The sequence below is a fragment of the Pelodiscus sinensis genome, chromosome 3, assembly GCF_052426305.1.
Source record: "Pelodiscus sinensis isolate ZL-2025 chromosome 3, ASM5242630v1, whole genome shotgun sequence".
Classification (NCBI taxonomy): Eukaryota; Metazoa; Chordata; order Testudines; family Trionychidae; genus Pelodiscus; species Pelodiscus sinensis.
In genome coordinates, this window is record NC_143054.1 from 149,264,425 (window position 1) to 149,283,903 (window position 19,479).

At 45.3% G+C, this 19,479-nt stretch overlaps 1 protein-coding gene across 2 annotated transcripts in view; it reads left to right on the plus strand.

Moving 5' to 3' along the window:
• Positions 1-19,479, plus strand: part of DTL (denticleless E3 ubiquitin protein ligase adapter) — a 45,151-nt gene that overhangs the window by 16,652 nt on the left and 9,020 nt on the right. For both annotated transcript variants that reach the window (XM_075925149.2, XM_075925150.2), the window contains exons 9-12: positions 124-227; positions 1,418-1,522; positions 6,783-6,895; positions 17,584-17,673. In XM_075925149.2, the coding sequence (XP_075781264.2) occupies positions 124-227; positions 1,418-1,522; positions 6,783-6,895; positions 17,584-17,673 (412 nt within the window). The remainder of the gene's footprint in view (positions 1-123; positions 228-1,417; positions 1,523-6,782; positions 6,896-17,583; positions 17,674-19,479) is intronic.

Sequence of the window (19,479 nt, forward strand, 5' to 3'; positions counted from 1 at the left end):
ATGCTGTGGAACAATCCCAAGGGAACTTCTGTGACTGTACCCCATCATAGGGAGCCATCTTCATTGCTGTAGAATGCTTTTATCAGGTGTAAAAGTTGAAGATGACCATATCTTGAATTTCAGTGTAATCAAAGTATGGGACCTGCGCAAGAACTACACCATGTATCAGCAGGATCCAGTGCCATTCAAATCATTCTGCTATCCTGGGCTCAGCACTCGCAAGCTGGGTAAGCAATTGAATGATATATTCCTCAAAGTAGCAGGTTAATCTGAAAAATGTTGTGAAAGAAGATGGCTTTGAGGGAGTTCATATCTTGTCAGTAATTTCCAGATCTGATGTATTTATTTTAGCAGAACTTAAAAAAACCCAAAAAAACCACACCATAAATCAAGCAAATATCTGAAAATTCTGCTTCTGTATATTCAAAACAGTAATAACTCCTGTGGGCCTTTCCAATAGAGATATAGAGAAATAAGTGGGTGGAGAATGTGGCCCTGCAATTTGGACTTTGCTAACTTGGTGATGATGAATAAGCTAAAACCAAATTCAACTCCTCTCCGCTGAGCCAACAGGGTCCAACACAGTAAAATTTCTATCGGTCAGCAAAGGAAGCAGCTCTAACTCTGAATACACACAGGAAGCAGATCTACGGAGTAAGAAAATGCTATTTTTACATGGTAGCTTTCTTGACTACAACCTGCTTTGTTTACAGTAAGATGGGCCTTATTCTTGATTTGTTTCTGTTGCTTTGCACTTACACTGATTAAAATCCTCCTATCTAACTCCACAAGAATAGCATACTGGATCAGACCAATGCTCCACCTTGTTCAGTATCTTGTCTCTGACAGTACAAGTCCAGTACCAGCTGCTTTGGAAAAAGATAAAATAAATCCTACAGCATACAGTTATAAAATAATATGCATATGCAGACAACAGGTGTTTTTTTTGGGGGGGTTGTTTTTTCCCCCCCTAACCCTGGAACCCTAACTAATCAGCTAGAGGTTGGTTTATGCTCTGAGTTTTGTGTTTCTACCAACGTTTTGGGTGGTTGTTTATCCAGATTTAATCAGTAAATTTTAAATAGTCTTGTTAGCCATGTAAATTCAACTTTACAAATGCTTGTGAGATTACTTCTTTTGAAAATGTGGCTTATACAGGTGAGATGGACTGTTTCTAAACTCCTTGAAGTCTTGGGAGAGTTTAGGGGTGAGAATATGCTGCATCAGTTCTAGGAAATTTGATCCTTCGGTTACTGTGTCCTCTGAAAAAAGAGTGAGCATATCCCATCTAATAGAGATGCTATCAGAATTGTGCCCACAAGCCTCTTTCTTCACTACAGTTGTGGGGGTGGTGGTTTTTTTTTTTTTTTTTTTTTTTGAATTATTGGTAATGCAGGACTTCTCTATCTGTATCCAGGATATTCTAGTCTGGTTTTGGACTCCACTGGTACCAGCCTGTTCGCTAACTGCACAGATGACAATATTTACATGTTTAATATGACAAGTTTAAAGACCACTCCAGGTAAGAATGATATCTGTGGAAAGAGCTGCCAGATGCCTAGACTGACCCAATAAAATGCTTCTTCTGAGTTTCAGCCACAAGTTAGGCATCTGCTAAAATCTGGTGTCGGGATGGCTCAGGGCATTGTTAAAGGGTACAGACCTCTTTTTGCCCATCTAGTTCAAGTTGGGTCCAGATCAATAACGAAAGAAAAAGTTGATGAAAACAGATTATTAGTTGGGGGTCAGCCTGGATATTGACACCATATAAGCCACCATCACAACTGAAATAGTTTGTTGGCAGTTTTGGTAGAGTAAGGATGGGCAAAGTTTATTTTGTCTTTCTTTTAACCCTTGACGACTGATGTACTGTTTGTCCACTTACATGATTTGGATAGTAGCAATGCAAGCTTTCCCTGTGACTTATGTCTTGGGCAGTCCCTCCAAAACACAGCCACTCAAAGGAATGAGAAGCCTGTTTATTCTTATGTACCTTGTGAGACTTCCCACAAAGAGCATCTACTATGACATCTGTTCTTGAGATGTGCATGGATACATTGTAATGAAAGTGGAATAACACTTGGAACTGGGCTGGAGCGGCCAGCTTACTCAGGCCACGTCTACACTTAGCAGAGATCTGGTGAAGACCTGCTAAACTGACAGCAGAGCACACTTTGGTCAAGTCCAGGACTCCACTGGAACAAGAAGAATAAGGAGAGAATCTTCCTTTGATGTACTGCAGTATAGACACCACTTTAAGTTAATCTAAGTGACGTCGATCCAGTTATGTTATTCACATAGCTGGGGTACCATAACTTAGGTTGACTTACTACAGTAGTATAGATGAGGTCTGAGAGACCACAGCTGCCCGATTAGGAATACTTGGCTTCCAGTCATTATGACTTTAAAGCATACTTTAACCAGTAAACTCAGGGTTGAAGTGCCACAGTCTCTAATGCCATCTCTGAACTCTTAAGTTTCACTAAGACTTAATGAAAAAGAACAAAAAAATGCATGTGGTCTGATGACTAATTGTTTCAAAAAATCTTAAAACATTGCTATTCTGAGTCGAGTTACTATAACTGTCCAGAACACTCCTGCACTATATGGGGTCCTCAGCAGGGATCCAGACTACCTTTTTCAGATGGCTTTGTGCCTCTATGACTTGGGGCCCTACCAAATCCACATTCTGGTAAATTTCATGGTCATGGGATTTTAAAAATGATAAATTTAATTATTTCAGCTATTTAAATCTGAAATGTCATGATATTGTAATTGTAGGTGTCCTGACCCAAAAAGGAGTGAGTGAGGGAGGGAGGGAGTTTGTGGTATTGCTACCTTGCTTCTGCGCAGCTGTTGGCAGCGGCATTGCTTTCGGAGCTGGGAAGCTGGAGAGCGGTGGCTGCTGTCCAGGAAACCATCTCTGAAGACAGGGTTACCAGCAGCAGCAGCACAGAAGTAAGGATGTCATGGTGTGGTATTACCACCCTTGCTTCTGCATTGCTGCTTGCAGAGCTGGGTCCTTAGTCACTGGCCCAACTGCCACTCTCTGGCCACCCACTTGTGTGGTTCCCTAACTGATTTTTCTGTGGGCCAGTGGCCCCCTGACTCAAAAAATGTTCCCTGCCCCTCCAGTAACTAAAAACAATGCTGAAATGTTTTGTGTTGGACATCATATTTTATTTAAAAATGAAGCCTGGCCAACAAGCCCCCAATTGGGGCCAAGCCCCCATCTGCCTGCAGCATCATAACACTCCTGCACCCCCGCCCCCACACCAGCCTTGAGCCCATTATACACCTGAACCCCCTACCCTGAGCCCTCCAAAACCCAAAACTCCTTCACCATTCACATCCCCAGTCTTGTGCCACAACACTGCTGCATCACCCACACACCACAAACCTGTGCGCTAAGCCCATCATACACCCAACCCTCCTGCCCTGAGCCCCTCATATATCCCAACCCAAACTCCTGCACCCTGATATCCTATCCACAAGTCTGCGGCTTGCTCCGCACCCCAGCCCTCCACCTGAGCCCAACACTCTCCAGCCTGGAGCCTCCTCCCCGAGCCAGCATCTCCTTCTCCATCTCCTCTTGCACCCAATTTCCTCCCAGAGCTTGCACCTCTCACCCTTTCCCACACCCAAATCCCTCATTCCCACCCCAGAGCCTGCACCTCCTGTCTCAACCTAATGAGAGTGAGTAAGGGCTGGGGACAGCCAGTGATGGAGAGGTGGGAAATGGGGAGGGCGAGGCCTCAAGGAAAGGGTGGGGTGTGGGGGAAGGGAAGGGGTAGATCTTGGCTTGCCCTGACATTTTAAAGTAATTTGGGGTGTAAAAAGATTGGAGACCACTGCCCTAAAGATACAGAGTTAGATTCCTCCCACCCCCCTCAGCTGCCCTTTAGGGAGGGCAGGAAGGCACCACCCCCAATCTCCTGGTTCATATGGGAGTATAGCTGGCTCATTAGGGAGTGAAGGGAAAGTGCACAGATCGCTGCATTTCTCACTCTGACTTGGGAGTGCAAGGGGGCAGGCAAATTTGAAGCTGCCCCAGCTGGGGGACAGGCTTCCCTCCTCTTGCTGTGCCTGCTGGAGTGACAGTGGCCATAGAGAGGCAATTCTTACCCGGCCCCAAGCTGCTGTGGTGAGAGAGAGCTACTATCACTTGCTTGAAACAGAAACTGTAAAGTTTCCCTGGAGCCAAAGCAATCATTTAAATGAAGAAAAACAAAAATTAATTGAGCTACGGGCTAGGGATATTACATTTTGATTAATCAGCTAATCAAGTAGTCGATACAATTTCCATCAACTTAATTAGTCAATAGTGGGGAGGTGGGGCGCTCGCTATCCTGGCTGCACCTCTGCCTTTAAAATGTAGTAAGCCACCAGATACAGAGGCAGCAAGTGGTGGGGGGTGTGACTAGTCGAGTAGTGACTTGAATACCCAATAAGCCTATAGGATTATCAGGTAGCTGACTAGACGCTTACATCCCTATTAAGGACCTGAACAATGCTGGGTAAATCTTCTAGTTATATATAAATGAGGAATATGGGGGTCACACAGTGTTCCCCTAAGGTATAGAATTTCACAGTCTCCATTTAAAATGGAGTTGATAACACTGACAGCTATCCCCAAAGAAGATGAATTACATGTCTGTTTAGAGCCTCAAAGTCATACTATTCTGTGTAAAAAGTAAATAATTTATTCCTAGAGGTGGTTTATAAATAGAGCTGGGCAAATGTCTCCAGTAAATTCACAGAAAAATGCACTTTCAGAGAGACTATTTTGAATTAGTGTAGAATTCAGCCATGTAAAAAAAAATGTCACCATTAAATTTCAAAATGAAATTGTTCAAACAGACATTTTGTCTTAAAAAGATGGCTTCACTTGACCCGAACAAAATGTGTTTGACTTTTATGTTTTGGTAAAAATCTGAAAAAAATCTTGTTTAGTTCAAAACTAAACATATTTTTGGGGCATTTTTCAGTTCAGTTATAAAATCAATTATTCATTCAGTGCTAGCCCTAGAAGAATTGGAGAGTCTCCAGTCTGGCTTTTGATTTTAGTCACTGGCCTCTATCGACTTGTATGCTATGATGGATCAGCATTAGGAGACAAATCTTGATTCATACTGCTGGTTACAAAGTCTTTCACTTTTGTTTCAAAAAATTCTCAGACAGACTGTCCGTCTTATTCCAAGCCCAGCAGAGGGCAGCAGACTCTTGCAAATTCACTTCAATGACTAGAAAACCACCAAGGTCTACTATTGCTTTTCTCTTGGTAGCTCTGTCTAAATCAATTCTGTTCCCTTTTGATTTGGAGCAGGAAGTAGGCAAATGGCTCTTCAGTAGGATCTGTCCGTGTTGCCAGCGTGCAAGCTCTTGCTACATCCTGTCACTCTGTACACACTACACTGAAACAAAAGCTGGCAAAAGGTATAGGATTTAGTGGCATGTGGTGACCTTTGTAAATGCAAGTTCATAAAATACTCCAAATTCAAAATAAAATTACAGTTTCTATTTCAAGAAAGTTCTTTGGTAAATAATTGAAAAGCTTGATAGTTTCATGGTAACTAAACACTTGCTAAATTGCTGCTCTAAGTTCTTAATATATTTCTGCTGTAAATCAGACCCCACTATGTTTATAGTTCACTAAAGAGACTTCCTAACTCCATATGCCAGTGTTGGCAGAGAGCCTCAGTCACGTATCATGCTAAATTGGGCAACTTGCCCTTTCTACCTTGATAAGAAGCTCGGGTGCAGAGTAGTCGAGTGCTCTAGATTTGTGTGCTGCTCCCATGTAGGCTGCCGGAACTTCCAGTTCTTGACATACCAAGAATTGCAGCTATTCAGGGCAGTAGTTTCAAGGCTTAATAGTTCAGGTGAAGTGTTACTGAGACTTTAAAAATAGACAAGTGACCAGTGTCTTGAGCCAGCACAAGATATAAGATGTTCTTAAGATACAAAAGACTGACAGAAGGGGAAGCAGCAAATGCCTCCTCCACTGTTTCATTAGAAGCAAGGTCTTAGCTAACAGTTACTGAGTTCTCCACTCTTTTTGGTGAGTGCGGGGAGCTGCAGTCATGGCTCTCAGAATAGGAGATAAAGAGGCTGGCTGAGGGACCTAAGTCTGGGCCCGGAGGAGGTCCCTTCCTGGAGCTGTCACCTGGGGAGGAGAGGATTTAACAAAACTATTAGATGACTGCACCACTGTGGTGTGGGGAGGCCAGTTTAGGCAGTGATTCTCAATCAGAGATCTAGGGCCATGAGCAGATTTCTGGGGGTCCACCAAGCAGGACTAGAATTACACTAGCTGAGGCCCAGGGCAGAAAGCCAAAATTCTACCACAAGGAGCTGAGGCCCTGGGCTTCAAGCCCTACCATCTGGGGCTGAAGCCAAAGCATGAGCAACTTAGCTTTGAAGGGTGTCCTATGTCATTGGGCCCTGAGCAGTTGCCCAGCTTTCTACCCCTAATGCTGGTCCTGGCTTTTATATGCAGAAAAACAGTTGTGGCACAAGTGGGCTATGGATTTTTTTACAGCATGTTGTGGGTGGTGCTCAGAAAAACTGATTGAGAACACCTGGGTTTAGAGCACAAGGGAATGGTGCCTCTTGCTAGTGCATGAAACTTTGGACCCTAAAGCAAGAGAGGCTGTATAACCACTTCCTTTTGAGTGATGTGAACAGGCAGGAAAAGCCTGTAATGTCAGCCTTAATTGTGTAACCAGCTGAAGTCAGAATTATGTTCTGAGTTTGTTTATTTTTATTTTTATTTGACTCAGTGGCAGTCTTCAATGGACACCAGAATTCAAGCTTTTATGTCAAGTCCAGCACTAGCCCAGATGACCAGTTCCTGATTAGTGGCTCAAGCGACCAGAGTGCCTACATCTGGAAGGTGAGACATTTGAAAGAAACCCAAACACACAGCCCAAAGCTGACTGCCCAGAATTGTTCTGTTTTCTCCTTTTGTTTGCTTTCCATTTCACATAGTGAATTTAAAGGTCACATTTAAAGCAGCATAGGCTTAGTTCTTGGCATGTTGTACCTAGAGCATACAGCTGTCAAACCTGAATGTAACTATTAATGTAAAAGAAAGCTAAACCCCTGTCTCGCTCATCACTGCTGATTATTGTGAGTTGCTTATCTTAATCTGGTTTTAATGGGCTTTAATATTTTTCAATCTTGTTTATTCAGAAATTTTGACAGGTAGAAAGTTCTTGGTTCATATTTAGCAGAGGTGCACATTAGTAGATTCTAACAAATTAATTGTTTTAAGGGGCACTTTTTTCCAGTTGATAAACTCTTGCTTCAGACCTAGCTTTTTCTCATGCTTAATTTACAGTAGTTAAAGCCTCTGTATTATGGTAAGGGCTCAGCCAGAGCCTTCAGCAAAATTCAGAAATACTGGCTAACATCTGAGGAGCTTAGTCACTTGGCATCTCAAGCTGACGTGTAGGAAATGCAAATGTCACCATGTTAATTGTAGGACCTTCAAAATGAGAGAAGCTTCAAGTTCTTTTCTCTGCTGTGTGGTGTGGGGGGAGGCATTCTCAGATAGAGACCTTTAGGTGACACATTGTGTAGGTTTTTCTGTGTAATTCTTCAGATTACGCTGTTTAATGCTGAAATAAATCCTGATTGGGGTGTCTTTCAATACTGTGCTACTATACTCGGGTATAATTTGAGACGCATTGATTGTAAGAGCAGGAGATCAAGGAATCAAGTGACCTTGGAATCATGCATCTTAACTGTCCATAAGTCTTTTTTCTTAATCTTAGAATTGTTATTTTGTCTCCATTTTACATTAGCACCATTGGCCTAAATACAGCCTCTCTAATGCAGGAAGCTCCTGCCATCCCTAATTAATATTGCTGGTGTGCAAAGTAGATTTTTTGCACAAATACATACACCCCTATATATTTAGAGATCTATTAGTTGGGTTTCCTTATCCTGGCACCTGCCATGTAGTGGTGAATTCCAGTAGATTGGTACCTATTTAAATATCCACAACAACTTAATCCACTTGAGTTGAATCTTCATTTTCATCTCTGAATATTGTGTTCCATGCCCAAACTCCCCTCCCTCAAGTAACCCTGTCCACTGTGCAACCTCTACACTGTCATCTGTTGTTTAGAGGCAAAATTGATCTCCTTACAGGGGATAAGAAAGAGCTATTTAAATGTGGTTCATCAGACCTGTAACCAGTCAACTTCAAACAGACTTGCATGACTCCTTTGGAATTCCTTGGTTCGGTCATATTCACTACCAAATGATATATTTGATGTGATGCATCTACTCCTGCCCATAACTCAACATGTTCCTTCTGATATCAAGCACTGACAAAGTCAGTTGTTCTAAAATCAAACCAACCTGCTCTCTTTTCATGAAGGGTTTGGAAATGAAAGCAAAGTTAGAAAGTGTAGAGTAGGTACAGCTGCAGTCTTGGCTCAGGTTTGTAGCCATTTTAGGTCTGTAAGAAGCATTTGTGAGTGCTTATTTCAGGAGTAGCAGCAATGCGGTGATGTACTTGTTTTCATAGCAAAACTAGTAGGTAACGAATTAGGCTTAAGGGAAAGTTAAGAGAATGTGGATTGGATAAATGGACGGTAAGATGGATAGAAAGATGGCTAAAAGGCCGGGCCCAGCGGGTAGTGATCAACGGCTCGATGTCAGGATGGCGGTCGGTTTCTAGTGGAGTGCCCCAAGGTTCGGTTCTAGGACCGGTTTTGTTCAATATCTTCATTAATGACCTGGATGAGGGGATGGATTGCACCCTCAGCAAATTTGCGGATGACACTAAGCTGGGAGGAGAGGTAGATATGCTAGAGGGCAGAGATAGGGTCCAGAGTGACTTAGACAAATTGGAGGATTGGGCCACAAGGAATCTGATGAGGTTCAACAAGGACAAGTGCAGAGTCCTGCACTTGAGGCCGAAGAATCCCAAGCATAGTTACAAGCTGGGGACCAACCAGTTAAGTAGTAGTTCTGCAGAAAAGGACCTGGGGGTTACAGTGGATGAGAAGCTGGATATGAGTCAACAGTGTGCCCTTGTAGCCAAGAAGGCTAATGGCATATTAGGTTGCATTAAAAGCCGCATTGCCAGCAGATCCAGAGATGTCATTATTCCCCTTTATTCGGCTCTGGTGAGGCCACATCTGGAGTATTGTGTCCAGTTCTGGGCCCCCCACTACAAAAAGGATGTGGCCGCATTGGAGAGGGTCCAGCGGAGGTCAACCAAAATGATTAGGGGGCTAGAACATATGACCTACGAGGAGAGGCTGAGGGAATTGGGTCTGTTTAGTCTGCAGTAGTGAAGAGTGAGGGGGGATTTGATAGCAGCCTTCAACTTCTTGAAGGGAGGTTCCAAAGAGGATGCAGAAAGGCTGTTCTCAGTAGTGACAGATGGCAGAACAAGGAGCAATGGTCTCAAGTTGTGGTGGGAGAGGTCCAGGTTGGATATTAGGAAAAACTATTTCACTAGGAGGGTAGTGAAGTACTGGAATGGGTTACCTAGGGAAGTAGTGGAGTCTCCATCCCTAGAGGTGTTTAAGTCTCGGCTTGACAAAGCCCTGGCCGGGTTGATTTAGTTGGGATTGGTCCTGCCTAGAGCAGGGGGCTGGACTTGATGACCTTCTCTTCTAGCTCTTCTAGAGGTCTCTTCTAGCTCTATGGTTCTGTCATTCTAGGCTTAATCATATCAGGCCCTTCAGAAAACTGTCTGTGTGATTTTGCATTGCACATTTCAGGCCCACCAAGGAGGGATGCTTTTTAAAAGAGTCCCTGGAAACTATGCTGGGAACAACATAGAAATATTAAGGCCTTCATAAAAATGAGAAAAAAATGGATTCAAAATTCATCTGTTTATTTTTATAAGAATCGCAGTGGTGTGGCATGTGGATGTAAAACATTAATTAAAACAAATATATGAAGAGTAGTCAGATGGCCATTATTACAGTTAATGTCTGGCTATTTTATGTAGTGGTAGTGTTTTCTATAGTAACAACTGAAAACATACCACAAATCACAGCATCCAACCACTTGACTACCTACTCAGATTTCTTTTTGTGCCTTGAAGGCTGCCAGACTTTGATTTTGATGTAAATATACTACTAGGATGATCAGTGCCAAAGAAAATCTATGACCAGCCAGTCTGAGAAGCATACATGTGAGCAGTCAGCAGAGAAAAGGATAGCATAGTATTTTCAAACTGGGAGGCAGTTTGGAGAAAAGGTATGCTCTGTGCAAATGCAGATGTAGGTAAAAAGTAATTTAATGAGGCTTACACAGGGTCGTTGTCCATCAAGACATTTCCAGGAGACTCTTGATCAGTAGTGGGAAGTTGTACCTAGGTCAGGAAATGCCGTAGACTCTGGATATTGCTGAACAGACATGGAACGCCATGTTTCAGCATGTGACATCCCTTGCATATAGCGAGCACTTCCAGGAAAGTAATTGCTGGTCTAGTAATCAGTTGCATCTCTCAAAAACACTTGTGTTCAGTTTGTCATTAGGGTGGGATGGGAAGTATTTATTTTAGAATGGATATCTGGCTTTGACAGGTTGAACTACTAACTTCCTGGGAATAGGAAGAAATTTCATTTACAGCCAGGTGGTTCCATAACTGTGCTGTTTTTGAACCATCTGGTACTGGCTACTGTCACATCAGACAGGATACCAAATTAGGAGGCTTCTGGGTCTGAGTTAGTGCCACACTTCATATGTTTCTGTGTAGTCTGTGTCTGTAAGAATAGAAGACATATCCTGAATCCTAATAAAAACTGATAGACAATTAGTTATCTATACCTATATGTACATTTTGGCATCGTAATGCCATAATAAAAATGAGAAACAAAGCAAAAAACAAAATGCTGGTTTTACCAGAGGATACAGCATCAACAACCTAGTTTGTACTTTATTCCTCCCTTTCCCTCTCCCCTGAAACTCCTTCAGATACAAATGCTTTAATCCTCATCTCACTCACTAGTGGAAATTATGTACAGCTTCATCAATGTCAGTTAAATTATATCATCATGAAAACAGCACAGGAGCAGAATATGGCCCAATGAGAATAATTCTCTCCTTCTACCCTCTTGCCAATATTTAAGGATTATTAAATGTCTTGCTACACAGAGTAAAAATATATTAAATGTAAACGAAGGTGTTCTCTGTACCAATAACTCTTTCAGTTTATTCCTTAAATGGGAATTTAGTTTCCACAATATTGCATGTTTTTACAGAGAAGGGTATATTCTCAACAGAGTGTTTAATGGTTAAGTGGTTGCCTCTACCATGCTATGCACACACACAACCCTGTTATGAATCAGTTTAATTTAGACAAACTTTAAATATACTGCTTAAGAATCTTCACATAAGCTTTTCACAATGTCATGGCAAGAAATCAAAGAAAAGGAAATCAATCAAGAAACCAGAAGCCCTTCCTGATATTTTGCATGTATCCTAGTAAATCTGTGTATAAAACCTCATTTTCCTACTTGCCAAAGAATCTATTCAATTTATTACTTAGTCATCATTGCAAATCCCACATCTATTGTCACATCACTACTGGTGACTCATAACTTCAGGAAAGCAGTACTTGTTGAAAGTCTGCAAAATAAAAAGAACTTTAAATCTTGTTGGGTTGTGGCAATGCTAATATTAGCCTCAGCTAAGTCAGATTCTGGTTAATGGCTGTTCTCATGAGCTGTGATAAAGATTGTATGCTGTTGTGTGTCAGAAGAAAGATGTACCAGATAGAGGTTCAGTTTAATCAATGTGTGTCCTATATGGTCTCTTAACTTTTATTTTTAAGGAACCTTGACTTTGTTGCTGTCTTATTGTAAAAAGTTTATAGGTTAACTGGCTGGAAGACACACTAGAATGGGGTGGGCAATAATTTTTGGAAGGGGGCCACTCCAAGATTTTGGTAAGTGGTCAAGGGCCACACTTTTCTGTGGAGGGGGTATGAGGTCCAGGCTGGGTACAAAAGGGTGTCCGTGGTAAGGAACTGGGATGCAAGAGACAGTGTGGAGTCTGAGAGGGAGTTTGGGTGAAGGAGGGTGTTATGACCTGGGCAGGGGATTGGGGTGCAGGGTCTGGGAGGGAGGGAGATGTGACCTGCGGGAGGGGGGTGCAGAGGGTTTGGATGGTAACCAGGGAGAGGGAGTTGGGATGAGGGAGAGGCTGGGGTGCCAGAGACAGGCTCTGACTGGAAGGCACTTACCTAAGCATCTCCTGGCCTGCAGTACCCCCAATGGCAGGCTGGGCATTCCCACCTGCTGCAGCCCCAGCCCTTGAAATACAGACTGTTCCCTCCACATTGCTCTCAACTCCGGGTAGGGAAAGAGGCTTGCGCTGCTGCAGCTTACAGGCCAATCTCTGAGCTACAACTGGCTGGCTGTTTCCAGCCAATAGGAGCTGAGAGATTGGCTGAGGTCAGTTTTTGGCCTGTTGTTTCTGGCCACTAGGAGCTGAGGATTGGGCTGGGGGCAAGGAGATCATACAAAGCTCTCCCCCTGCCTCCCTGCATAGAGGAGAGAAACTGCTCTTTGAACCTTGACAGCTGCATGCCAAAGGATCCTGGCAGGGTGGTCAGTGGGCCATATCCAGCCCTGCATTAGAATTTGCCAGCTACATGAAGGATTAACTCTGAAGTAAGTAGAGGTATGTCTACACTACAACGTTAATTCGAACTAACTTAGTTCGAATTAGTTAATTCGAACTAAGCTAATTCGAACTTACGGATCCAGACTACAAAACTAGTTCGAATTAGCGTTTTGCTAATTCGAACTAGCATGTCCACATTAAGTGGACCCTGAACAGGGCTTAAGGATGGCCGGAAGCAGTGCCGGCAGGGCATCAGAGGAGGACTTAGAGCATGGAGATGCTGTCTCAGGCTAGCTGAGGGCTGTGCTTAAAGGGTCCCGACCCCCACCCCAGACAGACAGTTCTCAGGGGTGCCTCGCTTGCAAAGCAGTCCTGGCTTGGAGTGCCCAGACTACCCACACTGGGCACATCACAGCACTCGGCCATCATCCCGGCTGCACTTGCAGCAGGCTGCCATCTGGGGAGAGGGGGCAATTGGGGGGCTGCAGGAGAGCTTCCACCCCCAGCCCAGTCCTCCCCATCAGGGGCTCGTGCCCCATTCCTCCCTCAGCTCCTTCCACTTACCCTTCCCTAGCCCGTCTTCTTGATGTACAAAATAAAGATAACGTGTCTTCCAAAATGGAATCTGTCTTTATTAAACAAAACTGGGGGAGACTGGGAAAAGGAGGTGGGAGAGGAGAAGAGAGAGGCTGGGAGAGGGGAGGGCAACTAAAATGATCAGGGGTTGGGAACAGGTCCCATATGAAGAGAGGCTAAAGAGACTGGGACTTTTCAGCTTAGAAAAGAGGAGACGGAGGGGGGACAGGATAGAGGTCTCTAAAAGCAGGAGTTGGGTGGAGAGGGTGCATACAGAAAAGTTCTTCATTAGTTCCCATAAAGAAGGACTAGAGGACACCAAAGGAAAGGAATGGGTGGCAGGCTTCAAACTAGTAACAGAAAGTTGTTCTTCACAAAGCAAAGAGTCAACCTGTGGAACTCCTTGCTGCAGGAGGCTGTGAAGGCTACAACTAGAACAGAGTTTAAAGGGAAGTGAGATCAAGTCATGGAGGTTGAGTCCATGGAGTACTATTAGCCAGGGGGTAGGAGTGGTGTCCCTGGCCAAGGTTTGTGGAAGGCTGGAGAGGGATGGCACGAGACAAATGGCTTGGTCACTGTTTTCGGTCCATCCCCTCCAGGGTCCCTAGGGTTGGCCGCTGTCGGCAGACAGGCTACTGGGCTAGATGGACCTTTGGTCTGACCCAGGACGGCCATTGTAAGCTCAGGTCTCAGGGTCGGGGGTCTCAGTGGACCCCCTTGATTCTCTTGCACACCTGCTCCTGGGTGGCCAGGCTGGCAGCTCTCCTGCCCTAGCTGGCCACTTTCCTGTGCCTAGTGCGGAGATCGTGGACGAGGTCCACGATGTCTGCATTAGCCCAGGCGGGTGCCCGCCTGTTGCGGTCCCAGGCAAGCTCCCGGGAGCCGCCGGGGAGGGCTGGGGGGCATCGGGTGGGTGGCTCGATCCGTGCCAGGTGCAGGGTCTGCTGGCTGGGTGCTGGCAGGCTTGCACCTGGCATGGGCACCGTTGCCAGCCCGTGCCCCTTTAAGGGGTCCGGGGCCGGGAGGGGGGCAGACGAGTTTCCCTGGTGTTGGCCAGAGTGGCCACCAGGGAAACCTGGGGAGGGGTAGCCTCCCTCTAGTTTGAATTAAGGGGCTACACACCCCTTAATTCGAACTATCTAGTTCGAACTAGGCTTAATCCTCGTAAAATGAGGTTTTCCTAGTTCGAACTAAGCACTCCGCTAGTTCGAATTAAGTTCGAACTAGCGGAGTGCTAGTGTAGCGCCTATCAAAGTTAATTCGAACTAACGTCTGTTAGTTCGAATTAACTTTGTAGTGTAGACATACCCTAGTAAACTACCAAACTTTGCTGCTTTTTTAATTAGTCTTTGGGTTTAAGACTTCTGATTGCTTTATAAATGCTTCTACCCAGCATAGAATCTGAGTAGGCAAATTGCTCCCAACAGGACCTACTGGGACCTTAAATGGAACATGCTATTCAGTGCAGCAGTATGCTCATGGAAGGTGCTGAATTGACAACCCTGTGTATATCAGAGTCTATGCAAATTTTTCCAGGCACTGTCTGCTATCAATGCACTCCACTCTCACCAGCTGTTTCACCTCTAGGAGTAAAATGCTTATTTGTTCTTAGAGCTCACTTAGTCCCTTGCCTTTCTGTCAAGACTGCCAACAGGGTTTTAATTGTGAGGGTGTGTTTTTTAGATGTGGCTGTCAAGTCCAGGAGGAACTGGACTGAAGCCACCAACTTATTTCACATAAGCTACTAAATAATTGTCAGACAGTAACAATTTTTATTCATAAGCTTCAGAGGAGTTAGTCTGTAACTGGAAAAACTTAAAAAACAACACATAGTCTAGCAGTACCTTAAAGACTAATGAAACATAGATAATATCATGAGCTTTTGTGGGTACAGCACACTTCTTCAGATGAATGGAGTATTAAAAGTCCAGTTGCAAAATCAGTAGGGGATGGAGAGGGAAGAAGGAAGTGAAAAAATTGTGAATTGGGGTGTTCATGTTACATGAAGGTACAAATTGTTCTTAAATACCCATGTTTGGTTGGTTAAGTCATTAGGATGTGGAAAGTCATGTGCTAGCCAGGCAATGTCTTTATTCATACTTTTGTGAGGGGTTCCAAACTTGTAAATCAAGTTAAGTTCCTACGCTTCCTTGTGTACAGGCAGTCCCCGACTTACGCGGATCCGACTTATGTCGGATCCGCACTTACGAACAGGGCTTTCTCGCCCCGGAGGTCAGGACGAGAAAGCCCCGTTCGTAAGCTGTTCCGGTGCCCCTGGTGGAGACCGTCTCCAGCAGACCTGGGGCACCGGGCGGGTTCCCGCGCTTCTGAGGCTTTGCCAGAGCAAAGCCTCAGAGGCGCGGCACCCCACTGCCGCTGCGGCTCTGCTCCCCGTGTCCCTGGTCTGCTGGGGGGGGGGGCGCGCAGCTAGTGTGCTTCCCCCCCCCACCCCCCTCAGCAGACCAGGCTTTTGTTTTGGACTCTGGGGCAGAGCAGCTGTGGCGCTGCCGATTGGTCCTGCAGCGCCCGCTCTGGGCACTACTGAACCAGCCCGGCAGCACCCCAGCTGCTCTGCCCCAGGTCCTGAATCAGCCGCTGCTGGTCAGTTTCAGCAGCGGCTGAATCAGGACGCCTGGGGCAGAGCAGATGGGGTGCTGCTGGGTTGGTCCAGTAGCACCGAGGAGCGGCGCTACTGGAGCAACCCAGCAGCACCCCAGCTGCTCTGCCCCAGGCGTCCCCAAGTCAGCTTCTGCTGAAACTGACCAGCGCTGACTACAGGAAGCCCCAGGCAGAGTTGCTCTGCCCCGGGCTTCCTGGAATCAGCTGCTGATCAGTTTCAGCAGCAGCTGACTTGGGGACGCCTGGGGTTCTTAAGTTGATTCTGTATGTAAGTCAGAACTGGCGGTCAGTTTCAGCAGTGTCTGAATCTGGACGCCAGTTCCGACTTACATACAGATTCAACTTAAGAACAAACCTACAGTCCCTATCTTGTACTTAACCCGGGGACTGCCTGTATTTGGCTTGTGGAATTGGCCTGAAACAACACAGTGACTTAGAGATCCATTAATGAGTGTCCAGGCAGGTTAAAGAGTTCTCCAACAGGTTTCTGTGTTGCCATTTTGGATATCTGATTTGTGTCCATTAATTCTTTCCCATAGAGACTGTCCAGTTTGGCCAGTATACCTGGCAGAGGGGCATTGCTGGCATTTGATGGCATAAATCATATTAGTGGATGTGCAGTTAAATGAGCCCCTGATCTATTAGCTCATGTGGTTGGGTCTAGTGATGAAATTGCTTGTGTACATGTGTGGGGAGAGTTGGCACTGGGGCTGATTGCAGGAATGGGTTCCTGGATGATTATGATGGAGATGTGTTGCATGGTTACTGGAAAGAATTTGTTTGTGGTTCAGGGATTGTCTTTAGGCAAGGATTGGCCTTTCCCCCAAGACATGTGAGAGTGAGGGGTCATCTTCCAAGATAGGATGTAGATTGTTGATAAAGGGGTTTAAGTTGTGCATTGTAGGTGGTAAGTGGAATTCTATTTTCTTCTCTTGGCCTGTTTTGAAGGAGTTCATATTATAATGTGAAATTGATTTCTGCCCTGCTTTCAGCCATTCAGTGCCATTATTTTCAGTAAATGCACAGAGGCTGTAGTGAATTCTTGGGAATACGTGATATCTTCAAAGATTCAGTAGAACCTCAGAATTACGAACACCCCGGGAATGTAGTTCATAACTCTGACATGTTTGTAACTGAAAAAAAGCCTTATGTTTGTTTGTTCAAAAGTTTACAATTGCACATTACTTAATACAGCCTTGAAACTTTACTAGGCAGAAAAAGAATGTGGCTTTTAATTGTCTTAATTTAAATTAAACAAACACTGAAATAGTTTCCTTACCTTGTGAAATCTTTATAAAAAAACTTTTCCTTTTATTTTTAGAAGTTTATTTTAACAGAACACTATACTATATTTGCCTTTGTTTGGTCTCTTCTCCTGCCTGACTGCATACTTGTGTTTCCAAATGAGGCATGTGATTGACTGGTCAGTTCATAATTCTGGTGCTCTTAATTCTGATTATATACTTTACCTAGGCTTGTAGCTAAAGCACAGGCATTAAGGAGGTCTGTGTTCTTTTCTCGACTCTGACATAGACCTTCAAGCATGATCTTAAGCAGGAACTTCTAACCTTTTTGTGTCTGCAGTCTATGTAAAATGGGGAAAATACTTGCATACCTTGGAAAGGTGTTGCGAAGCTTATTTAATTATAAAGTGCTTTGAGATCCTTGATGAAAGACACAATAGTCTTCTACATCAGCAGAGTACAGCTTTTCTTAGTGAGGCTCATGATGCAGAAATCCTTCTAATTTTAAATTGTGGATTTTTTATTTTATTTTATTTTTAAGATTTCTGATCCCCATCTTCCTCCCATGATGCTCCTTGGTCACTCTCAAGAGGTTACATCTGTTGCCTGGTGTCCTTCAGACTTCACTAAGGTTAGTTTCTTTAAATAAATAAACAAAACACCCTGTTTTGGAATTTCCTGTGAAATGAGGGAAGGAAGGACTAGATGTGACCACAATAGTGTGTGTTTGTTTGTTTGTTTGTTTTCAAAACTTGAGGGGTGTGTTTTGACCAGGGAAGGAATCTTCTCCAAATGGAAAGTCTTGTTGAAAACCGAATGAAATAAGTGAACTGACTTGCTTCTAGGGATATGAATGTGTACCCATCTACACGGTTAACCAATGAGCTTGAGGGAATTGTTGACATGGGGAGCAGGGTTAAGGGATCAGCCTAGCTCCAAAACAGGAATAAGCCCTTCTGAAATTGTGATACTCTATAGGACTCTTTGGATTTCTTATTGGTAATTTCATTTGTCCCTCTGCCCACCGTTGTTAATCATTAGTTTCTCTAGGCATCACAGAAGGCCTGCAGGAAGACTTTGAATTAGGTTTTGGTAGGGGCTTTGTAGACAAGCTGAAGAAATACTTTCCAGTTATTGAAGATGGCATAGGAATTGTCATGCTGGATCAGACCCGTGTTCCATCATGTCCAATTCCCTGTCCATAGTAGCATGGGAGAAACAAACAAACAGGACATTGGTCCAGATTTTAATGTAACAGGAGCCAAAGTCAATTCAGAAATTAGTGGTGGTTAGGCAGATCCTCAAATGCAGGGACAAGAAGCTTCAAGTTGATGCAGAGGGGGGAAGCAGCCAGTGGAAAAAGAGTGGAAGTGAACTGGTCTGAATCCCAGACAAGGAAGACAAGCCTACCAGTCATGTTGTTAGGGCTGATGTTGGTGTTGAGAGAGCCAGAGAAAAGGTGTCTTGATTTTTGTGAACATTGGCCATAGCTCTTCCTTGTAGTGCTTATTCCCAGGCGAATCACTGTACGCATAGCACAAAGGGAGATCAGTATAAATTCTGATGTTTATTGGGCAGGTTCTGCTGATTACAGGCAGTCCCCAAGTTATGCGGATCCGACTTATGTCGGATCCGCAGTTACGAACGGGGCCCTTCCTCTCCCTGGTCTCAAGCAGACCAGGGAGAGGAAGCAAAGCGGCGGAACACGCGGGCAGCGGACAGGGCTGTCCGCTGCCCACGCGCTCCGCGGCTTGGCTCTGCTTTGCTGTCCCCCCCGTCCCCCCCGTCCCCCGTGGCTGTCCTGCTGCCCTCGGGCTCCGTAGCTTTGCTTTGCTTTGCTCCCCGTCCCCCTGGTCTGCAGACCGGGGGGGGGGGGGGGCAAAGCAGAGCAAAGCAGAGCCAATCTGCGGAGCGCGCAGTCAGCTGACAGCCCAGACGCGTCTGGGCTGTCAGCTGGCCGTGTGTTCCGCCGCTTTGCTCCCCGTCCCCCTGGTCTGCAGACCAGGGGGACGGGGAGCAAAGCAAAGCAAAGCCACGGAGCCCGAGGGCAGCAGGACAGCCACGGCGCGTCTGGGCTGTCCCGCTGCCCCCCTGCTCCGCGGCTTTGCTCCAGACACCTGTGGTACAGCAGCTGGGGCGCTGCCAGTTGGTCCCGTAGCACCGCTCTGGGCGCTACTGGACCAACCGGGCAGCACCCCAGCTGCTCTGCCCCAGGCGTCCTGATTCAGCCACTGCTGGTCAGTTTCAGCAGCGGCTGAATCAGGACGCCTGGGGCAGAGCAGCTTGGATGCTGCTGGGTTGGTCCAGTAGCGCCGAGGAGTGGCGGCGCTACTGGACCAACCCAGCAGCACCCCAGCTGCTCTGCCCCAGGCATCCCCAAGTCAGCCGCTGCTGAAACTGACCAGTGGCTGACTACAGGAAGCCTCTGCCCCGGGCT